Source organism: Coloeus monedula (assembly GCF_965178545.1).
Source record: "Coloeus monedula genome assembly, chromosome: 3".
Lineage (NCBI taxonomy): Eukaryota > Metazoa > Chordata > Aves > Passeriformes > Corvidae > Coloeus > Coloeus monedula.
In genome coordinates this window covers 38307531-38328254 of record NC_138783.1, presented here as the reverse complement: position 1 = coordinate 38328254, position 20724 = coordinate 38307531, and the positions used below count along the sequence as shown (strand labels likewise).

General features: G+C 41.8%; 1 protein-coding gene across 3 annotated transcripts in view; it reads left to right on the top strand.

Annotated features, from left to right (window-relative positions):
* Window positions 1-14927, top strand: part of SMCO4 (single-pass membrane protein with coiled-coil domains 4) — a 29120-nt gene extending 14193 nt beyond the window's left edge. For 2 of the 3 annotated variants that reach the window (XM_082279489.1, XM_082279488.1), the window contains exon 2: window positions 13921-14927. In XM_082279489.1, the coding sequence (XP_082135615.1) occupies window positions 14053-14232 (180 nt within the window). In that variant the 5' untranslated portion in view covers window positions 13921-14052 and the 3' untranslated portion in view covers window positions 14233-14927. Of the gene's footprint in view, window positions 1-6448; window positions 6518-13920 lie in introns of all 3 variants that reach the window. The other variant, XM_082279487.1, reaches the window with a different exon arrangement.
* Window positions 14928-20724: the final 5797 nt, after the last annotated feature.

Sequence of the window (20724 nt, the reverse complement as noted above, 5' to 3'; positions counted from 1 at the left end):
GAGAAATACAAACCTCAGCTGTCAGCCACTAAAAGCAAAGACACACAGTGCAGAGGTGAGACCCATCACTGATGTCTGTCTTCTGTGATGGATGGACTCTTCCATTCACTTCTTTCAGTCTTTATTTTACTTCCATGCAGCTTTTCTTCTGTGTGCTGGTTTGTCTTTCTTTTCATTTTGTGCACTAAGGGGGCTCTCCTGCACTTTCTGTCTGGGCTTCATTATCTTGCTCACCTACTTGCACTGCATCATAACATTTTTCTTCCTTTCCCCCCACTGCATTAAACTTCCTATCTGTCATCTTGTCAAATGAAATAACAGCAAGAGTGGTCAGTGTTGATGTTGTGGATACCAGGATGTCCCTAGCCCAGGGTGCAGCCATTAATATTCTGTCTGTAAGCTGTGGAAGACAGTCTCTGAAGAGATGCCTAAGGACATGATTCCTCAGCCCTTCTGAAAGGTCAGATGTAGGACTTAACTTCTGTACTGTGTAGCCTTAGCTGTCACTTGGTGTTTGCAAGCACTTGGATAAGATTAAAAACAAATATATCCCTCTTTTGAGAGAAGGTCAAATAATACATGATTCAAACCCTACGTGTACTGGATCATGGCAGGAACCTTTAAGCACCCATTCCCTGCACATGCACAGCTCCCAAAGCCATCCGTGAGCCCCTGTGCTGACTTGACTTCCGCTGTTGGGGTTCCAGGAGCAGCTTGGTTTGATTGTTGAGTGCCTGCTGTTGAAGTGACAAGAGGGATCTACTGCATACTTTAGTAAAATTATATATATATAAAATATATAATAATAATACACATATCAAATGTGGATGGTTTAAACAAGGAAGCAAAATGAGTTGTATTTTTAAGAGCTGGTCAGCAGTATCTTAATAAAAATAGGGGGTAAGGGAGAACTAACTGTACCACAATATGAACAAAAAAACCCCCAACAAAACACTAAAGGAAAAAAAAAACCCAAACCTAACAAAAAAGCAACACCCCAAAGAGAAGAAAACCCATAACCAATCCATCCAGCAGCTTGAAGCAATGTTTCTTGAAATTGCTTTAAAATACGAAAGTATTAAGATTAATCCAAATCAGTCTATACAGAGTAAGATAGATAGATATGTGCTTAGATCTCAGCAGCAGCAGGTACTTGCAGTATTATAAATAGAAAGCAATACAAATTGAGGTGCTTATTAAATTTGCCTTTATGATGCTTTGAAGAATTGCCCTAGAACAGAAAAGAAAAATTACCAGAGGCTCTGGATTAGAAGGATGACTTAAATAGCTCTGCTGCCAAAGGAAACAGAACATAAACTAGAATAAGTGATAGACTTGTTCAGAAAAGGTTGTCTAACAGTGATTTGTCTCTAGCATGGAGAGGTTGGCCAAGAGCTTTGGAGGGATGTGATTGAACACAGGAGGGCTTAATGTTTTTCATCAGTTTTAATATGGTATTGAGTTTTAATATATTTTCCAGAAGATTGCACTGTAATCCTTTCTAGCACTTATATTTCTCAAGTTTTTCCTTGTTTCTGTCTTCTTCTTCCCTGAGCTAACAAGACCTAATTCTGCAGGAAATGTTCATGTTTGTGAAATGGACTTGTTCAGAATTTTTGCTGCCTTTTTGGGTAAGGCCACGGTGAGGGTCCTGTATCTTATTCAGCATTTTCTAATATTCCTGAAACACTGTAGGGCCTTCACAGAAAAGTGGCTGAGCGTAGAAGCTAAGGAATCGTCAAGTAAACCAGATCAGAGCAACACAGAGAACTGGCAGACTAATAAAAATAGATCAAAATCTGCAATGTCTTTAATGAGATACTCAAATTGATTTAATTTGGCGGGGAGCATATCAGGAAATCTTAGCATGGGAAAACAAGTATGTTTGGGATCAGCAAGTTTCCCTTTGTAAGATCTGCTATGCTACTTTTTAGTAACAAAGCACAGGCGTCCTTGATGGTGGAGAGGAGGTCTGCAGTGGCACAGTGTGGCTTCTGCACCCTTCTGGTTGGGTCACTGTCTTGGAAAATGCTGGCACAGAAACAGCAGGGGCATCTATGCTGGAAATGGTGATAACATGCTCAGATACAGAATAAGCCAAGTCCTTATCATGGAGTGAAGGGGGAAAGGGAATGCGTGCAGACAACTGGACTCCTGGCTGGCACTGCACACGGGCTTACACGAGCTGAAGGGCCTGGTATGCCATTGCCAGTATATTTCACCTATCATTAGGAAATCAGTTGCAACCGTGTCCTTATGAGTTGCAGGAAAAAGACAGCTAAGGCAGGGCACAAGCATGACTACCCTTGGAAAAATGCAGCAGAGAGTGAGGCTGATGTCTTGCACTAAGCTTACTGGGGTTAATGCAGTATTGTGTATCACTGGTGACTCTGAGAGCACTGTGACTGTAGCAGATGGCTTTAAAAACAACCCGAGTGGAAAAGGAGGCTGTACAGGACCAAAGGAGAGGGGTGAATGTGAATTGTGTTGTGTAGGGGGAGGTGATGTTTTGGTCTTGGTAAGTGCTTTAAAAGGAGGTGACTTGTACTGTACTGTGTTGAACCGTGGTACTGATCAATAGCTGTTCAGAGTGTTGTAGAGGAACTTCTGAGATATCTTCCTCAGACTACCTGGGCTTGCTCATAATGGACTCTGTTACACACGTGGCTTCACAGCATTTGCTTTTGCCTCGAAGTTTTTGAGCTGGGGGAAAGTCTTGGCAGTAGAACTGTAAATAAGAATACATAAATATGTGGTGCAAGAACCAGTGTTGCAGAGCTGATGAGGCAAAACAGGTTTGTGTTTATAGGGTGGCTTTGCTGAGAAACTTCCTTTGGTTAAACTGTGCAAAACCTTCTTCTTTCTGTTTGTAATTTTATTAAGTCTTAATTAAATTTTCTGCATTTAAAGTAGTTTACATTAATGTCTTAGTATGTGTATATTGACAGACACTAACAGGGATTTGATCAGCCTAATCCAGCTGTATGTAATTATGTGCCTCCCCCTTAAATAATTGTAAAGAGTCTGTCAATCATGGCAAGAAAGCCGACTTGCTTTATTATAATGTCGGATTGTTCAGTGAAATGTAATAAGACTTCAGGTTTAAGCTGGGGAGTAAACAGAATGAGATTTTACTGAGACCAGTAGTAGGAAGAAAAAAATCCCCACCCATCCTGTGTTGTGAGTCTCAGTTCTTATCTTCCTTCCCCCCACCCCCTCAAAAAAAAAGGTGTCTTGATTGCATTGTTTTCACACTGATGTTGAGAACGTTTGTGTAACTGAAAGGAATTTGGGAAATGTTGCAGTGCATGTGGCAGTGGCCACTGCAGCAGAGCATTCAGAGGACTACTGGACAGGCCTCCAGAACACAGAGGTCTGATTCTCACCCCATGGTTACTGCGAGCTCCCACGTGCCCACTAGTTCTTAGTTTACCTGTTTAAGTTTGTTGGTTCAGGACTTCTCCACCCAGTTTTATGTATAAGTTCATGTTTATGTATTTCCCCTAGTTGCTTACATATTAGTTCTGGAAAGTTCTCCCTTCTTTGACGTCCCATTGGCCTACTCATATAATTCCCTCCCTTAAGTCATCCCTATTGGATATTCCCCTGTTATCTCCTCCTCCTCAGTCAATCCCCATTGGTTGTTTCCCTTTGTTCCACCTCCATATAATATGTTCTGTTCTCTCTCACTCCCTTGCGTTTGACCCTGGATCCTCCACTGGCAATAAACCAGCTGGAACTCGTACGAAAGACCTCATCCTTTGCCACTGCGGACGGTTTTACACCACCTTTGTTTGGGGCTCGCTCCTTGCGAAGGAGCCAGCTTTTCCTGCAGGCTGCAGCTGACCCCTGCCTGCTGCAGCTGACACCAAGGACGTCTGCAGCTGGACACTCTGTGGCTTCAGGCAGCTCCAGCAGTGTCAGGGAAAGATGCAGATTTCTGGCTGCTGGAGGAAGAGCTTTAACCTAAACCTGTAGTGCTCTTCCAATGTAAGGTGGAAGCTCTTATTTCATTCACTGATGATTATCCAGATCAAATGAGAGTGTGTAGAAGGCAGCAGAGGTGGGAGTGCAATCTGCCAAATGGCAGCACTGCAAGAGCTCTAAAATAAAGCTTGGAAAGCAAGTCAAGAGGGGAGTAACACAGGTACCCACTTCATCGGTTGTATTTGGGTTGATTGCTGTGTGATTTAGTTGCTCTCTAGTGTAATGCAGTCCTTCCCTGGCACATCTAGAAGCAGGGAGAGACAGGCATGTTGCCAGCAGTCTTTCCTCAGCCTCCTACTGGAAAACTGTCTGTGCCAAGAAAAGCTTGAAAAACCAGAACTTCAGACAAGCCCCGAAGGGGATGAGTTTGAGATCTGAACCCATCATTCAGTGTGTTCTGGCATTGCATCAGGCTTGCTTTAAATCTGTGAATATGTCTAAGCTACTGTATAGAATAAAATCGTAAGTGCTGTTGCTAGTGCAGTGCTGTCCAGTTTCCCCTGCAGGACTGTCAGGGTGAATTTCAGGAACCCAGGTGCACACCCATCTTGCTTATTCCTGTGCCAGATAGTTCTGTATATTTGAGCTAGAAGAGCGAGATTTCCATTTGTGCCTTCTGAAGAAACAAACTGTTTCACAAATAGCTTTGATCCTGCATACTGTGACACATACACAGATTGTCTTGTGGTCAGGAAGTACACATTTCTGGATGTTCTAGATTTCTGCTATCTTGGGACTGTTCTTCCAGTTTTTCTCTTCTCTCAGTCACTCTGCATCCTTCCCCTCTCCAGAGCACACACGTACACACACACACACCTGCCGCCTAGGCTCAGCTCTTACCTCTGGTTTCTGTGGTTTTAGATTTAAATTCCATCCTTGCTTGCTTTGGGCATGGATTTAATGCCTGCCAATCTTTAGCCTGGACTGAGTTCTCAGTGCCGAAGTTTTAAAGACAGTAGAATTGTAATGAAAAGCAGTGACCGTTCCTCAGCTCCCTGTTTGCATTACAAAACTGTAACATCAGGCTTCGGACTTGCTGGCGTTGTGCCTGGCACATGCCTGGGGATCTGTCTCAAACGCGTTTATAGTGATGCTGTCTTACTGAGTGACTGTGTTGGGAACCCCTTAGTTTGAGCAGGGGAAGCAACAACCAGACCTCATGTAGGAAGAGTGTGTTTCCCATCTAGGTCATCATCATTTCAGAAGATGAGCGCTGCTACCCTCTGGTGACAGTTCATCTTGAGGTGTGGGCAGTGACACTCGAGGTCTGGGTGGGCTGACGCAGCTGGACTGGAAAACAGAAACATCGTTTTCACAACAGATTCCTGTTGCTGCCCCTTTTGGCGGATGCCAGACTCTGGGGGTTGGTCTGGGAAAGCAGCACTTAAATTTTGAGGAGCTCTGGCACTAGTGACTAGTTTATTATTTATTTAGTGTAGCTGTTTAGAAACTGACTGAATTTCTGTAAATACAGTGGAAAGATAAATATTTTGTATCCAAAGGAGCCTTGTCAGGAACAGCTGAGAAAATTACCTTTTATGAAAACAGCTGAGCAAACACATAATACCAAGTCATATGCTAGGCATTGTGGTTTAATGCATTTATCTGCAAGATCATCTGTAGTTGTAAAGATATGAATGGCAAGCTCTTCTTTTACAGCCTCCCCTAGGACTTGAATTCATGCAGTGGCAGAAATTACATGCTTATTTTTCTTGTGTTTTCAGTAAACATTAGTTGTATTTCTTCATTGGACTGCCTGTTAGAAAAGTTGTCGTGATGTTGGTTCTCTACCAGGAAAAATACGGGTTATTTATCCACCTGTTCATGGAGCGAAAGAAGTTGCCTTTTTATTTATTTTGTTTTAATTGCATTCTGCTAAGTTTCTTTGCTGCATTCAGGGCAGATAGGATGGCACTGCACATCTCCTCGCCTCTGTTTAACAATGCCTTCCCAAATGCTGAGATCCTCGGCTCTTTGTTTCTAATGGCGATTGCTCGCTATACCCAAGTCCTTAGAACTGTGAAAATCATATAGAAATAGCTTTCTCCTTTGGCAGCTTTGCTCTCTCTGACTTTCTGGCAGCATTCAGTGATGGCTTTCATTTTCCAAATGCTGTGAGTAGTTTGGAGACTCTCAAAGCTGCATTTACAGTAAATGTGATGTTGCAGTAATGATGGGTCAATTCAGCTTTAGAAAAAAAGCCACCACGTCTCACTAAAAAATAATGTTAAACTGACTTCAAACGGAATCTTAATATTTCCATATTGCTACATGTATAATTAAAAGCTTTCACCCTTGAAAACAGGGTTCTTTTGATTTGCTAATTGTAATTCCTTGCTACAGTCAAATAGACTGAGGTAAATTTTTATGATATTAAGAATTGGCCTCATGCTGTAATGTGAAAATCCATTTTTCACAGAGCAAAAATTTTTCTCTTAATGCTTTTCTTCATTTTTAACAGACTCTGAAATCATGACAGTGTCACTGAAAGAGAAGACCTCAAATTTAGCATTGCAAGCATTATCTTCAGGTATGCATCAGTTCTGTGCAGCTTCAGTTTAAAAGGAGTGGGTGACCCAGAGCATTTTGATCATGGAGAAGGAAAGTTATTTTTTTTGGCTGTTGCTGCAGTCATTGATCATTTTGTTAGGGGGTGGCTTGTACAAATTAAAAATTGGGATTTTTTTAAGCAATTGATAATAAGTTCCCCTTTTTAGTGCTTGCACAGAACTGTGTTTCACTACCATAGGAAACTCTCCTCTAGCTGGAATATTCACTTCATCACGGAGCCGCTTTTGTGTTGCTCAGAGTGGGTTGTCGGGGAGGTTTGGGAGAGGGATGGAGGATGTGACTAGGATTGAAGTGTTTTGCTAATCCTTTGGGCAGGCCCAATCTTTAGGGTTCAGCACTCTTAGTCAAATTGGCAAATCTTTGCTCTGTCACCCACACAAGTGATTGCATAGAACCAGTCAACTAATGAAGATTTTTTAAACTGTAATTTTTCATTTAGTATTAAAAGTGAAGTATAGTAATTGTACTTGAATGTGATGGAAGTACTGCTGGACAATTACTATTGCAGTTGTGTAAAAACTGTTAAAGTCAAGCTTTTTTTGCCTTTTTCTTCCCAAAAAGCTTCCTGCATAGAGCCAGGCTTGTAAGGCACTGGGTGCCTAATGGGTCTGACACAAACACCGGGGCAAGTTTAGCTTCTGTCTCTGCATGGGAGATGGGTGCAAACTGGTCCATGTGCTCCTGCAAGTTCTACCTGGGTAATAACCACACAAAGCGATGAAGATGTTCTTCAGAGAAGATGTAAGGGTTGTTATTTTCTCCCATCTGCCAAAACAAAAACAGAGTAAACAGAGTTGACCCTGGGTGGATGGAAATGCTGTGTGCAGAACTGTACTCTGTGGAGACCTCATCTAGAGCTCCATGCACTGGTATTCTTGCTTGCACATCTGTTCCAGACTTCTACTGAAATACTTCTCAAAATTCCCATTTAGTTGCATGTCTAATCTGGCCAAATCACCTTAGAAATTGGTGACCTTGCTATTCCTGCAAGGGACAGACCTTAGAGTTTCATGAAAGAAAATTCCCCATCCAAAATGTGGTATGTCACCTCAAGGTAAAATCAGTTACAGAGTAATGATAAATAAATCTGTGTTCCATGGAGAAGAAGCCTGGAGAAGAGGCGGCTCAAGGGTGACCTTATCACTCTCTACAATTACCAGGGAAGAGGTTGTAGCCAGGTGGGGGTTGGTCTCTTCTCCTAGACAACCAGTGACAGGACAAGAGGGACACAGTGTTAAGTTGCACCGGGGAGGTTCAAGCTCTCAGTAGGGAGAATTTCTTCTCAGAAAGGGTGATTAGATATTAGAATGGGCTGCCCGGGGAGGTGGAGCCACAGTCACTGGAGGTGTTTAAGAAAAGACTGTATATGGCATTTAGTGCCATGGTCTGTTTGACATGGGGATGTCTGGTCATAGGTTGGAGTCAGTGATATCAGAGGCCTTTTCCAATCCAGCTGATACTGTGATTCTGTGGGGTAGCCTAAAATAAGACTTGGCCTTTATTAAATAATACCCATGGTTTGTGTTACAGTGTTACATGCCGTTCAGTCATTCATTAAAAAAACCCAAAACATTTGCCGGGTTTCAAAGGTAGGAAATAATGCATCTCTGTTGCTTGGACCCCACTTTTATTAAGGATAGAAGTAAGAATGATAGTACTTCAGCTGTTTTGTGGGTTCTGGGCTCCCCATGCTGGCTGAGGCAGCGTGTCAGGGTTCCTTCTGCTCTGTCAGGGGCTGCCATTTCCTTGCAGTGGCCACTGGCTCGGCTGCAGGGAAGCTGAAGTTCTGTGAGGTAAAGGGCATTAAAGCCTTGTGTGTAGGAGGCCCTGCACTGCTGCTGTGGCTGCACAGAGCCCCTGTGTCCGTTCTGCTGGGACTGCGCAAGGAGAGGGCACTGTGCCGTGGCCTGGAGCTTCAGAGCTTCAGCAGCACTCAAGGAACAGTCCTGTTTCACTGGTGGGAAGGATGATCTTTGCCAGAGGTTGGGGAGTACTCCTATTTTAATGACCACACAGTGCTGAGCAGTGGTTCTCTGCTGACCAGGCTTCCTTTTGCCCCTTGGGTCTCTACCTCCTTCTCTTTCCAGCTCTTGGGCCCAATGGTTTTTCCAGCCTCCATGCAGCAGCTCTGGCTGCACGACCCTCAAGTAATCAGCCCAGCAGCAAAATGAAATAACAAGCTGATAAGCTTGATTGGTTTGGGGTCTTCTCAACTCTGATGCTGGCATGGCTTGGTGATTGGGAACTACTGGTTTGGGGGCTTTTTAATACTCAAATAATCTGAAGAGTGTTGTCTGCTTAGATGTCTTGTGTCTTTTTTTCCAACTGCTGGCAGGCAGTCTGAATACTGTGTGTCCAGATTGTCTGTTGGTTTGTTGTTTGATTTTATTTTTAATGTCTCAGTAACATCCATGCCCCTAAGGGAAAATTTAAATTACAAAAATTAATTCCTGTCAGATTGTTTGTTTGAATTTCAAGTTGTTTTGCTGTTCCAGGAATGTTGCAGTGTTGGTAGCAGGATCATGAAGCCAGGTTGATCCAAATTGGCTTGCAAACACCTGTAATTTTGGATTTGGAAAAAAATTAGTCAGTTTAACATGGTTAACACATTCATGCTGTAAGGTTGGTGATAGTAAGTTCTTTAGACATCGAGACATGCAATTACCCTAAGTGCAGATAAACAAAATCTTTTGTGCATGTGTTGCATGTGGAAGGATATGCAAATTTGCAATACTCCATGAGCACTGACGTAGCCGGAGTCAAGGCTGCCATTCAGCCTCGCAGGAATAGCCATGTGTGGTGTGAGGAGCTTTTAACTGCAGGTTACTGAGGGTCAGGGTTAATTTTACCAAAAAAAAAAGGAGACAACAGACTGCCACTGATCTGGTTGGAAGACTGCTGGTATGTTTTGAAGGATACCAGTCCCTACAGGTTCCACTACAGACTACTGGTATAAAACTATCCCTGCTTAGCCGCAGTTGACTTGCTGTAAGATGCTGGCAAATACTTCAGCAGTGATATGAGTGACTTCAGTGACTCAGTCCACCAATTCATGTTTTCAGGTTTTGATGTTAGCTCTGCAGAAACAATTCCGAATAACTTAACCCAGAAGACAGAATGAAGAGCACTTTTGTATATAAAAGCAACGTGGATGATGGGCAAGGGGGAATGTAATTGCTCTAGTAGGCAAGCCACAGTACTAAATTTGTGAATTTGTATGACATTGAAGAACAATGTCTTTAGGTTTCTCCTCAGTACCCTGAAAATTTTTAATTTTTTTTTCTTCTGGAAACCTTAGCTCTTCAGTATCAAGCTGCATTAGGCTCTGTGAGATGGGTGTTTCAAATAATTTTACCAAGTCAACACTCATTTTCTTGAGTTGGCAATCAAGATTGTTTCTTTCTAGCCAGCAAGTTCCTGCTTTTGGGGGAAACTTTGCTATAGTGAACTTAAAAATAACCTCATCACCCCATGCAATTTTATTATCGAATTTTAAATTTCAAAATTGATAAAAGTAAGGTGAAGTTACCATGTCTGGGTAGTGCCAGGCTGCTGTCACAGTGTTGTGGACTACAGGTTTTAGACTCTTCTAGAGTCTGTTAATCCCTTCTGTTGCTGTTCTACTTGTGTCCCAGTTGAGGGAGTTGCTGACTTTCCAGTTAGGGCAGTAGTTGAACCAGTTTGGTGATCACTTCCCCCCCCTCAGCAGATGTTTGGGCCAGTGGAGCAGTTCATAGTAATGGGAAGCAGCCTTAGGAGGATGGGATGTGTCCAGCCTGTGGCAGTGAGCCCTGCCCTGTTCAGGGGAGACTGGCATGAAAAGGAGACTCAGCTTCTGTCTGAAGAGGAAAGGTGGGCTTCCAGTTCTTCTGCAGCTGGTCTAAGGTAAGAGTTTGCACAAGACTGAAGTACCTGTGGGACATCACTTTCTCATTGACCTTTTGATAGTGACTTGCTCTGAGATGTTTTAAATGAGCAGTGCTAATGAGACTGTTAATTACACCCATCCCAATGCTGTATTTCTTCCTTCCTCTCTTCACTGGCATTCAGCCTTCCCTGAGCACAAGCAGGGTGGTTGCTGGATGAGGGAGGATGTAGCTCAGTAATGTCAGATCATTTCTTCTCATGGACTGTGCACGCCACAGGGAACAGGACCCTAATTTTGTAATCCTGCCCCTGTCAGTGCCTTGATGTGCTTTATGGATCTGTTTCTTTCTTCCCATAATTTTCAGTAGTCAGTGGAGTCCACGGGGGCTGGTAAGAGGCTTGGCAGTGGAAGGGGATAGTTGTGGCACTCTTAATGTGCTTGTACAATATGGGCTGTAGAGTTTCCTCATATCCAGCTGAGCACTGGCTTTTCAGAGCTGTTTCATTCCAGGATGAACATAGCAGAATCTACAACATCCTGGACTTTTCCTGTGGGGAAGTGTTGTTTCTTGCAGCAAATGTCCAATCCTGGCAGTCACGGCCGGGCACCTGGCGGCAGCAGGACCCTGGCAGCAACTTGCAGAGATTCCCCACTTCCATTTTATGGTTCAGTTAAGATGAACCCTAAGGCTCATTTCTTTGAAAACTCTGGGCCAGTTTCTGTGTGAGTCCATCTCTACCAGTAGCAAAGCCAAGTAACACAGTCTACTGGAAACTTATTTGGAGATTGATGCCAGATTCTCAAACTGGAGAGTGTCAGCTTGCAATTCAAGTGGTGCTGACGTTTGCAGGAAGGCTTTCTGTTCTAAGCCATCAGATGTTAGCCAGTGTATGTAATTAACTTGGTATCATTCTGCTTCAGAATGAAATATTCATTCAAAAGAGATTTTAAAAAACTATCCTGATGTTTTTAACATCTGGGTAGTAAGTGATGCTGCACAGAACAAGACATACATTTATTGTTAGAGAGATTGGTTTCATGGCAACTCCTCTTTGTTCCCAGAGGCTTTTGCTGTCCATCACTTCTTGGGTCTTGTGGGTAATCCAGATACAAAACCTGCAGACGTACATTAGCAGTGGAAACAGAAAATAATACCAAAATACAGCCTGAAATGCTCTGGTTGGCTAATTTTGCTGGAGGACAAATGTAAAACTTTATTTTGCATAGTAGTTTTTCCAGAGTTTGGTAATAAATCTTGTGATCAGAGCAGGAGAGGGAATGGAAATGGAAGGGATAAAAGATTTGTTTTGCTCCAGAAGAAATTCAGGAGTTAATTAGAGAAGTGATAAAAAACAACACCAGACCAGAAACCTATGGCTTGCAGAAGGTGTAATACCAAAAGCTCTGCCCTGAGTCAGGGAGAGAGTTGAGGATTTTCTGAGAAGGTTACAAAAGTTTAAAAATTAAGTAGTCCCATAGATTAAAAGATTGGAACAGGGTGTTGTGTGGTTGCTCCATCCAGTTCCTGTTTACCTCCCCCTCAGGAAGTTCATTGACCACTTCTGGTCTCTAAATCTGTTACGTATTTTAATTCTAATGCCGCAGTGTTCAGAAGGAATTGATTCTTCTTAAGATTTGAACTTTATTGTTTCCTCTTTTGAAAAATATCTCAGGCACCAAAATTTCCCTTTCCTGCTGTATCAAAACCAAAATGAAGGTTTGCTTCAGAGTGCAAGCTGAATTTGCGAAGTTCATGATCAGAAACTTCCTGAAGGATGTGTGTACAGGGGATGCAGGATTGATGAATCCAGCTGAAGACTGATATCTTGTCATGCTTGAGCCTTTTTTTCTGTTGGGAGTGGGGATTTTTATTGTTGTTTTGGTTTTGTTTATTTGTTTAGATTGTATTCAGGATGGACCATATAAAGCCACAAGTATTGATGCTTTGCCTTGTTGCTGGTTGTCTAGTACCACAGGGTTGCTATGATAGTTTGATCGCTTCCATTGGTTCAAGTTTAGCAGAGTTATTCCACATTGTACCTTAAATGATGCAAAGTAATTGCCTGGATGAGATTCACAGCAGGCAGGTTGTTACCTGTGAGAAAGGATGAAAAGTCCTTTGTAGCAGCACATAACCTTTAGGTGAGGATTCTTGTTTTGTATGTGAGTGTTCTTAGTTCCATTTTGCTTTTGTGATCAGGGTGACAAATGAAATTGAGTGGTAACACCAACAGAAAGCATCCCACTCAGTGAAACCTCCTCTTGTTTTTTAAAGAAGTAGTCATAAGACAACTTTCAGCATCGACCAGAGATTTCATATCAAGAGGAAATTGTCTGGGGTGAACTGAGCTTTGCAGCTGTGCTTGTTGACACATGCTTCTCACCTACAGCAAGCAGCACATCAAAATCATCTTTCTATTTTGATATAAAGAAGAGGGAAAGAAAAGAGGAAGATGCAGTAACCCGCTAATTTCTACATATATTTTCTTCTAAGTATATTAGAGTGATGGAAAAACCTGAGTTCATAATTTACTTCAGTTCAGCTCACATGGCCTGTGTCCAGCTGTTGTGCCACAGCAGAACTGGGGGATGTGGTGGAGAAGAATACAAGCAATGGCTGGCATCCACCCTTGCTGCACAGTCAGGGAATTGCACAGCTCTAGGCAGCTCAAGGGCAAAAACTTTGGGTATGGAAATACTAAGGACCTGCTAATACTCCTTCCAGAGAGGCTTTCATACCATGCTGTGTTTTTGCTAATCTCACATTATAGATTCTTCTGTATTTAAAAAAAGTCTAGGAGATGCTTTAGAACAACTACCTTCCACTTTATTGATGACTGCTTGTCTACACCAGTGATTCGTTAGCAGACTAGTTATTGCTTGGGCTTTTTTTCTTTTGTCAATGACAGCTGCAATAAGAGGACAGCACTGAGTCATGTTATGATTTAGACTTTGTTCTATGGCAGCAGAACTAGAAGTATTAAATTAAGCAGCTCTTTCTCCCCATTTCTTCCTGTTGGAGTACCCTTTATGCCAATAAATACCTGTTGTGGATGATAAACTCTTGTGGCAGGGTGTGTGCTTGCCCCTCCTTGTTCTGCAGGTCTGTGGGGAGCCATAGCCCCTGAGCAGGGAGCTTGGTGCTATTTCAAGGAGGGGCAGCTGGGACCCTGTGTTGATGCAAGACTAATTCATATTATTAAACTTTTAGCTGTGTTACCTTGCTTGTCTTGGAGGATAAAATATATGGTGCCAGGCTTTGTTTCTGGCTTGAGTGCAAGTTCTTGGGCTGATATGCACCATGATGAAGGGCTCTATTTTTTTGGGGGGAAGTGTTATGTGGATGAGCTGAATGCCATGGATCTGTTTCCTTGAAAGAAGCTGCACTGGTGTCCATTGGAAGAAAGATTTACCAAGGGGAGCTGCAAATGGTTTTAATGACTGGAATGTGTGTAGATCTTGCTCAAAAGAATTGTTTTTTTTTTCTATTGCAGTTTCTTGCACAGCCAACTACTCAACGGAAAAGGAATTCTTCAGCCTTTTGTTTCAAAAGACTTTGGACAATTTTCTGCTGTTCCACACCCTTTGGTCCCACATTTCAGCAAAAAAAAGATCTAAAGAGGAGGATGAGGCAGCTTAGAGGAAAACCCAAAAAAGAGACCTCCAAAGATAAAAAGGAGAGAAAACAGGCAATGCAAGAGGCCCGGCAACAGATCACCACTGTGGTGCTTCCCACGCTGGCTGTCGTAGTACTGCTGATTGTTGTGTTTGTTTATGTAGCGACTCGTCCAAATACAACTGAATGATGCAGCTTTTCAGACTCTCTAGCTTTGGGATATTAATTTTACCAAGAGCCAAAAGGAACTCTCTGCCACTCTTTTAGTACTTTGCAAAGGAACTTGCTGGTATTTTCAGTCTTTCTCTTGGTTAGGGTCCCGTGGATACTCTTTAGGAATGTAACATAAAACGTATTAGTGAATGTGCCAGTACGTTTTATGGTCCAGTTATGTGCCTTTCAGACTTTTAAAAATGGTGTTTTTCTTAAAGCTGTTTGAAGCTCTATATTGTAAAAGGAAATCGTGTTCTGCTATAAATTTGTAAAAAATCAGCTTTCAGCTTTTATCACTGTTATGGATAATGTTGCTCCCATGAGCTCTTGTATGTCTATTTCAGAACTTCCAAAGAAGTACATTTCTTCTTTGTACTTAATGTCATATGAAGTGCTTTGATTCAGAAAGGATATATTTATTTTTTGAATAAAAGAAGTCTTACCTGGAATCTTCAAATTATTTTGAAAAAAAAAGTGACATTGTGAAAGCCTACATTGTATAATAATTTTTTCATCAACCACTATATAGTTTACTCAAAAAGAATTCTTTTTTGGTGCGAGATGCCACCATGCAAAGTGAGTACTTCAAGATCTGCTGGAGGGAATCTTACAGAATTTGGAAAGGGAGATTCTGCCAGGTTATGGTGAAGTAACTAATAACAAACTACATAAACACAGATAGTTGCTTATCTGAATGTTCAATATTTGAAACTGTGTAAGTGGCAATAAAAATAGGTGGTTTTGCCTACAGCTCTTGATTATTTCTTTCATTGAGGAAGGAAAAGTAACTTTGGTCTCTGATCTGTTTGCTGAGGTGAAGTGCTGTCCTTTGGCATGCCCCCATCCCCTCACTGGAAGGAAGCTGTGAGCACAGCTTGGGCAGTTTAATTCTAGGAACTCAAGCTACAGATTCTCATCAAAATGCCTCAATGACCCTGTATTCTACTACAACCCTTTCTCATCCAGATATTTTAAGGCATTCAATGGGCATTAACCTTCAGAAGATTTTGGGGAAGGAGATTGAAAACTGTTTCTTCACTGCTCCTTAAATGCAGGCCAAGCAAGGAAGAACATGATGCTACAGTGCACTGGAGCATGGCAGGAACTACTTCTGTGCTGAAAACTAAATACTCCTTGAGTCTTTCCCTCACATGTAGTCTTTCGGCACAAGGATAGTCCCAGTCAGTGGGACTCTTCACAGAGGTGCCAGTGAAAGAGGGGACTGTGTTTCCTGCATTACCCCCATGTACTGCTCCTCTGCAGAGTGCTGCTGCCAGCCAGAGTTGCTTTACAAAAGAAAACCGCTTAAGGTGAGCAAATGCAGGCCCTTGCAGTGCACTTTCCCCTAAGGCCCGTGTTCCCAGAGCAGGGAGAGCGTATGTCCAGCTATAAACCAGCTCCAGGGGGAATGATGCAGATACCTGATGGTGTGAGGATGGCCGTGGCTCCTGACGCAGTGCTACTGCTGTTGGGAGTGTCTAGAATTAAATGAGCCCTGCAGACTGAGATGTTTTTGAAATACAAAGTTTACTAAAACCTAAATGAAGAGTTTGGATGGACTGTTAGGTTGTTCCCCCCCCTCAGCTTGCATCATAATTGGGCTATCTGCACAACGAACTGCACAGACAGGATGGCCAGCGTGGTCTGACTGCGAGAGCGTTTACCCACTGAGTGACCAGCGGGAAGTCTGCTGGCAAACCCCTGTGCTCAGCGAGCCGTGTGCTGACACTGAAATTATCTGTGCTTTGCACTGACAACCACTTCCTTCAACTGGGGAGCTCTGAAATGATGAATCTGTAAAGGTAATTGCTTAGTCTGTCATCTCCCAGCTGTTTCTGTTCTCCCAGGCACCGAATCCTTTTCCTATTTTTATTTTATCCTCAGTTAGGGATGGCTGCAATGGAGCTCTGGTGGTTTGCACCTTTTTCAGCTGAGCTGTTCAGCTTGAATAAAATTTGAGGAAGTGTGTGCATTTTAAATATGTGTGTCCTGCAGGGTACTTGGGGGTCTTGGGCATCTAGAATAGAAGTGCAGTTTCCGATAACCTCTTGCACAGGTTCCTCCTCATTGTCCTCTTTCATAGATTCTTAACCAAGGTTTTTCTGACCCTGCGTGTTCTGTAATACTTTGTGATGGCTCTAACGAAGTCCCTGTGATTTTCCCACCTCTGAGTAGTAGCTTATTTCAGTCCCTTCTACCTGCAGGGCTTTTTTTATGAGCCCAGACAATGATTTTATAATTCAGAGAGCCTTCCCTGAAATTGTTCAGAGTCCTTATGTGGTTCCCCCCCCCCCCTTCATTTTCTGCAAGAGTTGAGTCTGTGACACATAAGAGCAATGAACTGATGAACTGGCTGATAACAACTAAGTAGGTCAAAGGTCAGTTGGGTTAGATAACATTTATGATTACTCCTCTAATGAGATGTTTCATTTCTGCTTTTTCTTATGCCCTTCCTTTATCTCTTGTCATCTGTAAATTCTTCAGGTCACAGTAATAATCTTTTCAGAGACAAATGTCTATTAATATGAATTTATAGCTAATTAGGGACATTGTGTATTTCAATTCTCTGAAATGTGCAGTTTTACTGAGTGCTAATTGATAGGAAAATAGTGTTACACTTTCTGAATTGTTCCTTATGCAGAAGCTGGAATGGATTTCAGAGTTCCACTTTTAAAAAAAGAGTATTTTTTTCTGTAGTAAACAATGAAGTTGGATTCTGACATTTTCTACCAAATTCCCCTTTTACTAGTATTGAATATGAGAATGTGGATTTGGAAAAAAGGTATGAAGCCTCTGCAGACAGAAACTGTCAAAAATCACTGAATAATAATGGAGAAGTAAATTAATGGCGGTTGCCCAAATGTCAGCTTGTGTGAGCTTCTCAGCCAAAGGTGCAACTGTACCTCTGGTTTTTTAACTGTGTTTATTACTCCAGCTGTCAGTTGCCTTCAAAAATGTTTCAGAAATAGGGTTTCAAACCTCTTCCCAGCATACAGTAGCTTGTGGGCAAAATGGAATGATTTATTACAAGCATTTTACCAGAAAACTCATGCTGCAGTGTCCTATGGTTTCCAAGAGTGCTTATTATCAGGTGAAGTCATTAAAAACCTGCCATTGCCTTCTGAAAATCAAGTTATAGAAGCAGTTTTTAAAACCAAATTTTTCAAAGCATACATCAAATCTGAGTCAAATACTTAAACATCAAGGTTTGAATAGAGTTTTATAAATGTCTGCGAAGTGCTCAGAAAACAAAGCAATCGCATCAAGTATTCTAGCAGTGGGTAAATGCCCAGCTGTGTTACACACGGCCCCAGCTCCCCAGAGCCAAGTGAGAGAAGCCAGTGGCACTGCCTGTGGGCTGAAGGAAGAACTGCACATGTTTTGAGAGCTCAGAGAGTTTGGCTCTTGGTCTTACATTTCAATCCGTCTACAAGAAAATATTTACTTATTCACTGATGTTCAGTTGAAATGCACATATCAGAGAAGATGCACTGTTCTTTTTTCAGAGGGTTTATGTTCAGTGCCCAGATGGTTCATGTACAGGTTGAACACTCTGTAGCTGTGGAAGAGGTGAAAAAACCAGATCGGTCTGTTGGCTTAGGAAGGGATGCAGGAATGCAGCGTATCACAGTCTAGGGGCATTGCTCAATCCATGAGCAGAAATTTAGGTGCGGTACATTAAATTACAGCCTATTTATGGATTTGAGGGTGTCCATGTGATTAAATTGTAACTCCAACACAGTGAACTTTGAGATCCGATCCCTACAGCGAGGAAAAAACAACACACAGTTCCCTCATTGGTTTGGCCAGTTCCAATGAACTCTGCTTAATCTAACATTTTCTCAGCAGACTGCTGTGTCTGAGAAGAAAAAAAACCAAATTTCCCTAGCAAAAGGCAGTTTGTGTAAAATCTAATGGATAGCTGTTTTGAATGGAATTAAATGGGGAAGAAAATGATGTGAATGATATAATTGGCTGTTGTAGGTTGTAAAGCCAGAGAGGAATGATACAAGCTAAGGACCTTCTCCCCAGTGCCCTCTGCACTCTCCCAGCTGTTGAGTCTGTGGGAGATACAGGAGCAGAGAGCAGCAGGAGTGAATGGAGTTCAGCACATACCTGAGCTGGCTGTGTAATCCAGGCTTTGATGACTGGCATGCCAGATTGTAGATGTGAAGTCACCTGGGGCTCATGCATTCAGCAGTCTCTGTTAATGGCTTTCTTCTCATTCCCACCAGAGGTGTTTAGCTGAGCTTTGAATTATTAAGTGCTGGTGGACTTGATTCTGTGTGCTGTTGTACTGCTGTTAAACCAGGAATTAGAACCAGTTACACTACAATAAAGCCAGAACAGTGAGACTGGGGGGTAAGGCACTTTCTGTACTATCTCTGATCACAGCAGAGATTTATTGGCCTTTGTTTAAATCTACCCATCGGAAAAGCAAGGGAGCCATGCCTGTGATTGTTTGTTCATTTTTGTGTTCATTTGGCACTGCTTTGCTGCTGCAGTTTGCGTTCCTCTCTACATTGGCTCAGAGTACTCACTGTCTGACACTCTTCCATTCTTACACTCCTAAATTTCCCATACATAAAAGGAGAGAGGAAGAAATGGAAGAAAATGTGCTAAATATCCAACTTTCATGTGAGCCACTTCTAAACTGTTCTATTCAGTAACTGCTGTTTCAGCCCCCTCAGAGTAAGTTTTGGGGGATGAATTGGACAGCAATGCTCTGGCAGCTCTCACGCCACCAACTATTTCAAAATTACATCTTGATGAAACATGTTGGCAACATCGTGCATTTGGCCTCTGTTTTTCCTTCAGTCAAAAAAAAAGCTGGTGGCAGCCTGAGCCATTGTTCTTTGTATTTAAAACAAGTCTTTCAACTGGGAGCCAAAAAGTTGCTTTTCAGTACAGCGTTGAAAAATTATCAAAGTCCAGCAGCTTACAAAAATTTTCCATTGCCTTGCTATTCACAAAATAGAATAGAAATTTTCTGTATTTTTTGGGCAATTTGCAGCTCCCAAAGATTGCGCCTTGTCCTGTCAAATTAGCCTAATGATTACTACTACTTCTTTTTTTCATTTTTATTGGTGTTTTCAGGCATTTATAGCCTCGGACCCTTCTGATTATTCCTTTTTTGACAATATACATCCATGCCCAACCCCTGTTCATAAACGCATCATTTCTCAGTCTTTATTATTTCTGCTCCGCATCATTCTTTAAAAAGTTTTTTTGTCATGATAACATCATGATATCTTGATGTCATGATAACATCTTCCTTCAAAAAGCTCAGCTGAGGTTTTTGATACTTTTAATGCAATTAAAGTATTCAAACCAGTGGTGTGGCTCCAGCTATTCTGTGGTAGCAATGGGTTCATTTAAACTGGGGATTGTCAGATGAACAACATTTGCTGTTTGCCTGAGAAAGAGAAGGACAACCTTTCTGGTAGGTAGGTGTTAAGAAAATGGCACCTTGATCCGTTGTGTCTCAGCACATTTGTGGCATAATGCTCTCTGAGCAGGCAGGAAGAGTAACAAGTAGGCTCTTCAGATACAGGTACTTGCAGTTTTCAATGCTTCGTACAGGCAGTTTATTATATGGCATTGCACAAAAGCCAGGCTGAAACTAACTGGTATTTTTTATCAAAAATTAGTAGCTTGCTCAGATTTCAAAAAACTTTAGGAAAAAAAATCTTACTCATTTTTTGATGATTTCATTCACTCATTCTGCATCATCTCACAGACCTATACCTTGAGAGGTATCCTCAGGTCTGAACTGGAGGCAGACACATTTCATTGAAGATCTGGAGCAGACTATCATCTTTTGTGTTTGAATCTGACAGTAGCAAAAGACTGGCTAACTGGCTAATTTTTTTATTTTGCCCTTCTGAAAGACAGTATTTTGCTGCCTTTTACTTCTATAGATGTTTCCCAGCTTAAAATTTAGCTTTATTTTCAGAGGTTCCTGAATTTCTTCATTAATTCTTTTAAAACTGCATCTCCCCCTAAGCTGAGGATACATATATATTTAGTTTGTTCAGATGTCCTTCCGTCATCTTTTTATTCAGTCCTTGTTCCTCCAGCTGAGTCTAGTAATTTTCCTGAATTTTCCTGTAAAAGGTTCTTTGATGTCCTCATCTTCGTTACTCATTTTACTGCAAGCTGCGCCAAACTGGTATTTAAAATCTTGGTATTTTGTGTAAGTATGATGTAGTGTATTTTGTCTAAGTGGAAATATAGCATCCAAAAACAATTTACATTTTAGCCATGGTCCTGAATATTAATGAGACTTCTTTTACTCACAAACTGGAGCAGTTTGACAGCCTGGTATTATTTTTATCCAGATTTTCCCAGGAAGTTGGCAACAGTATATGCTGGAAAGCAGTTCTTCAGTATCTCATTCACTGAAATTGGTGGTTCATCAACAGTGTCTGTAATTTCTGTTTCGCTTGCACAGCAATAGAATTCAGTA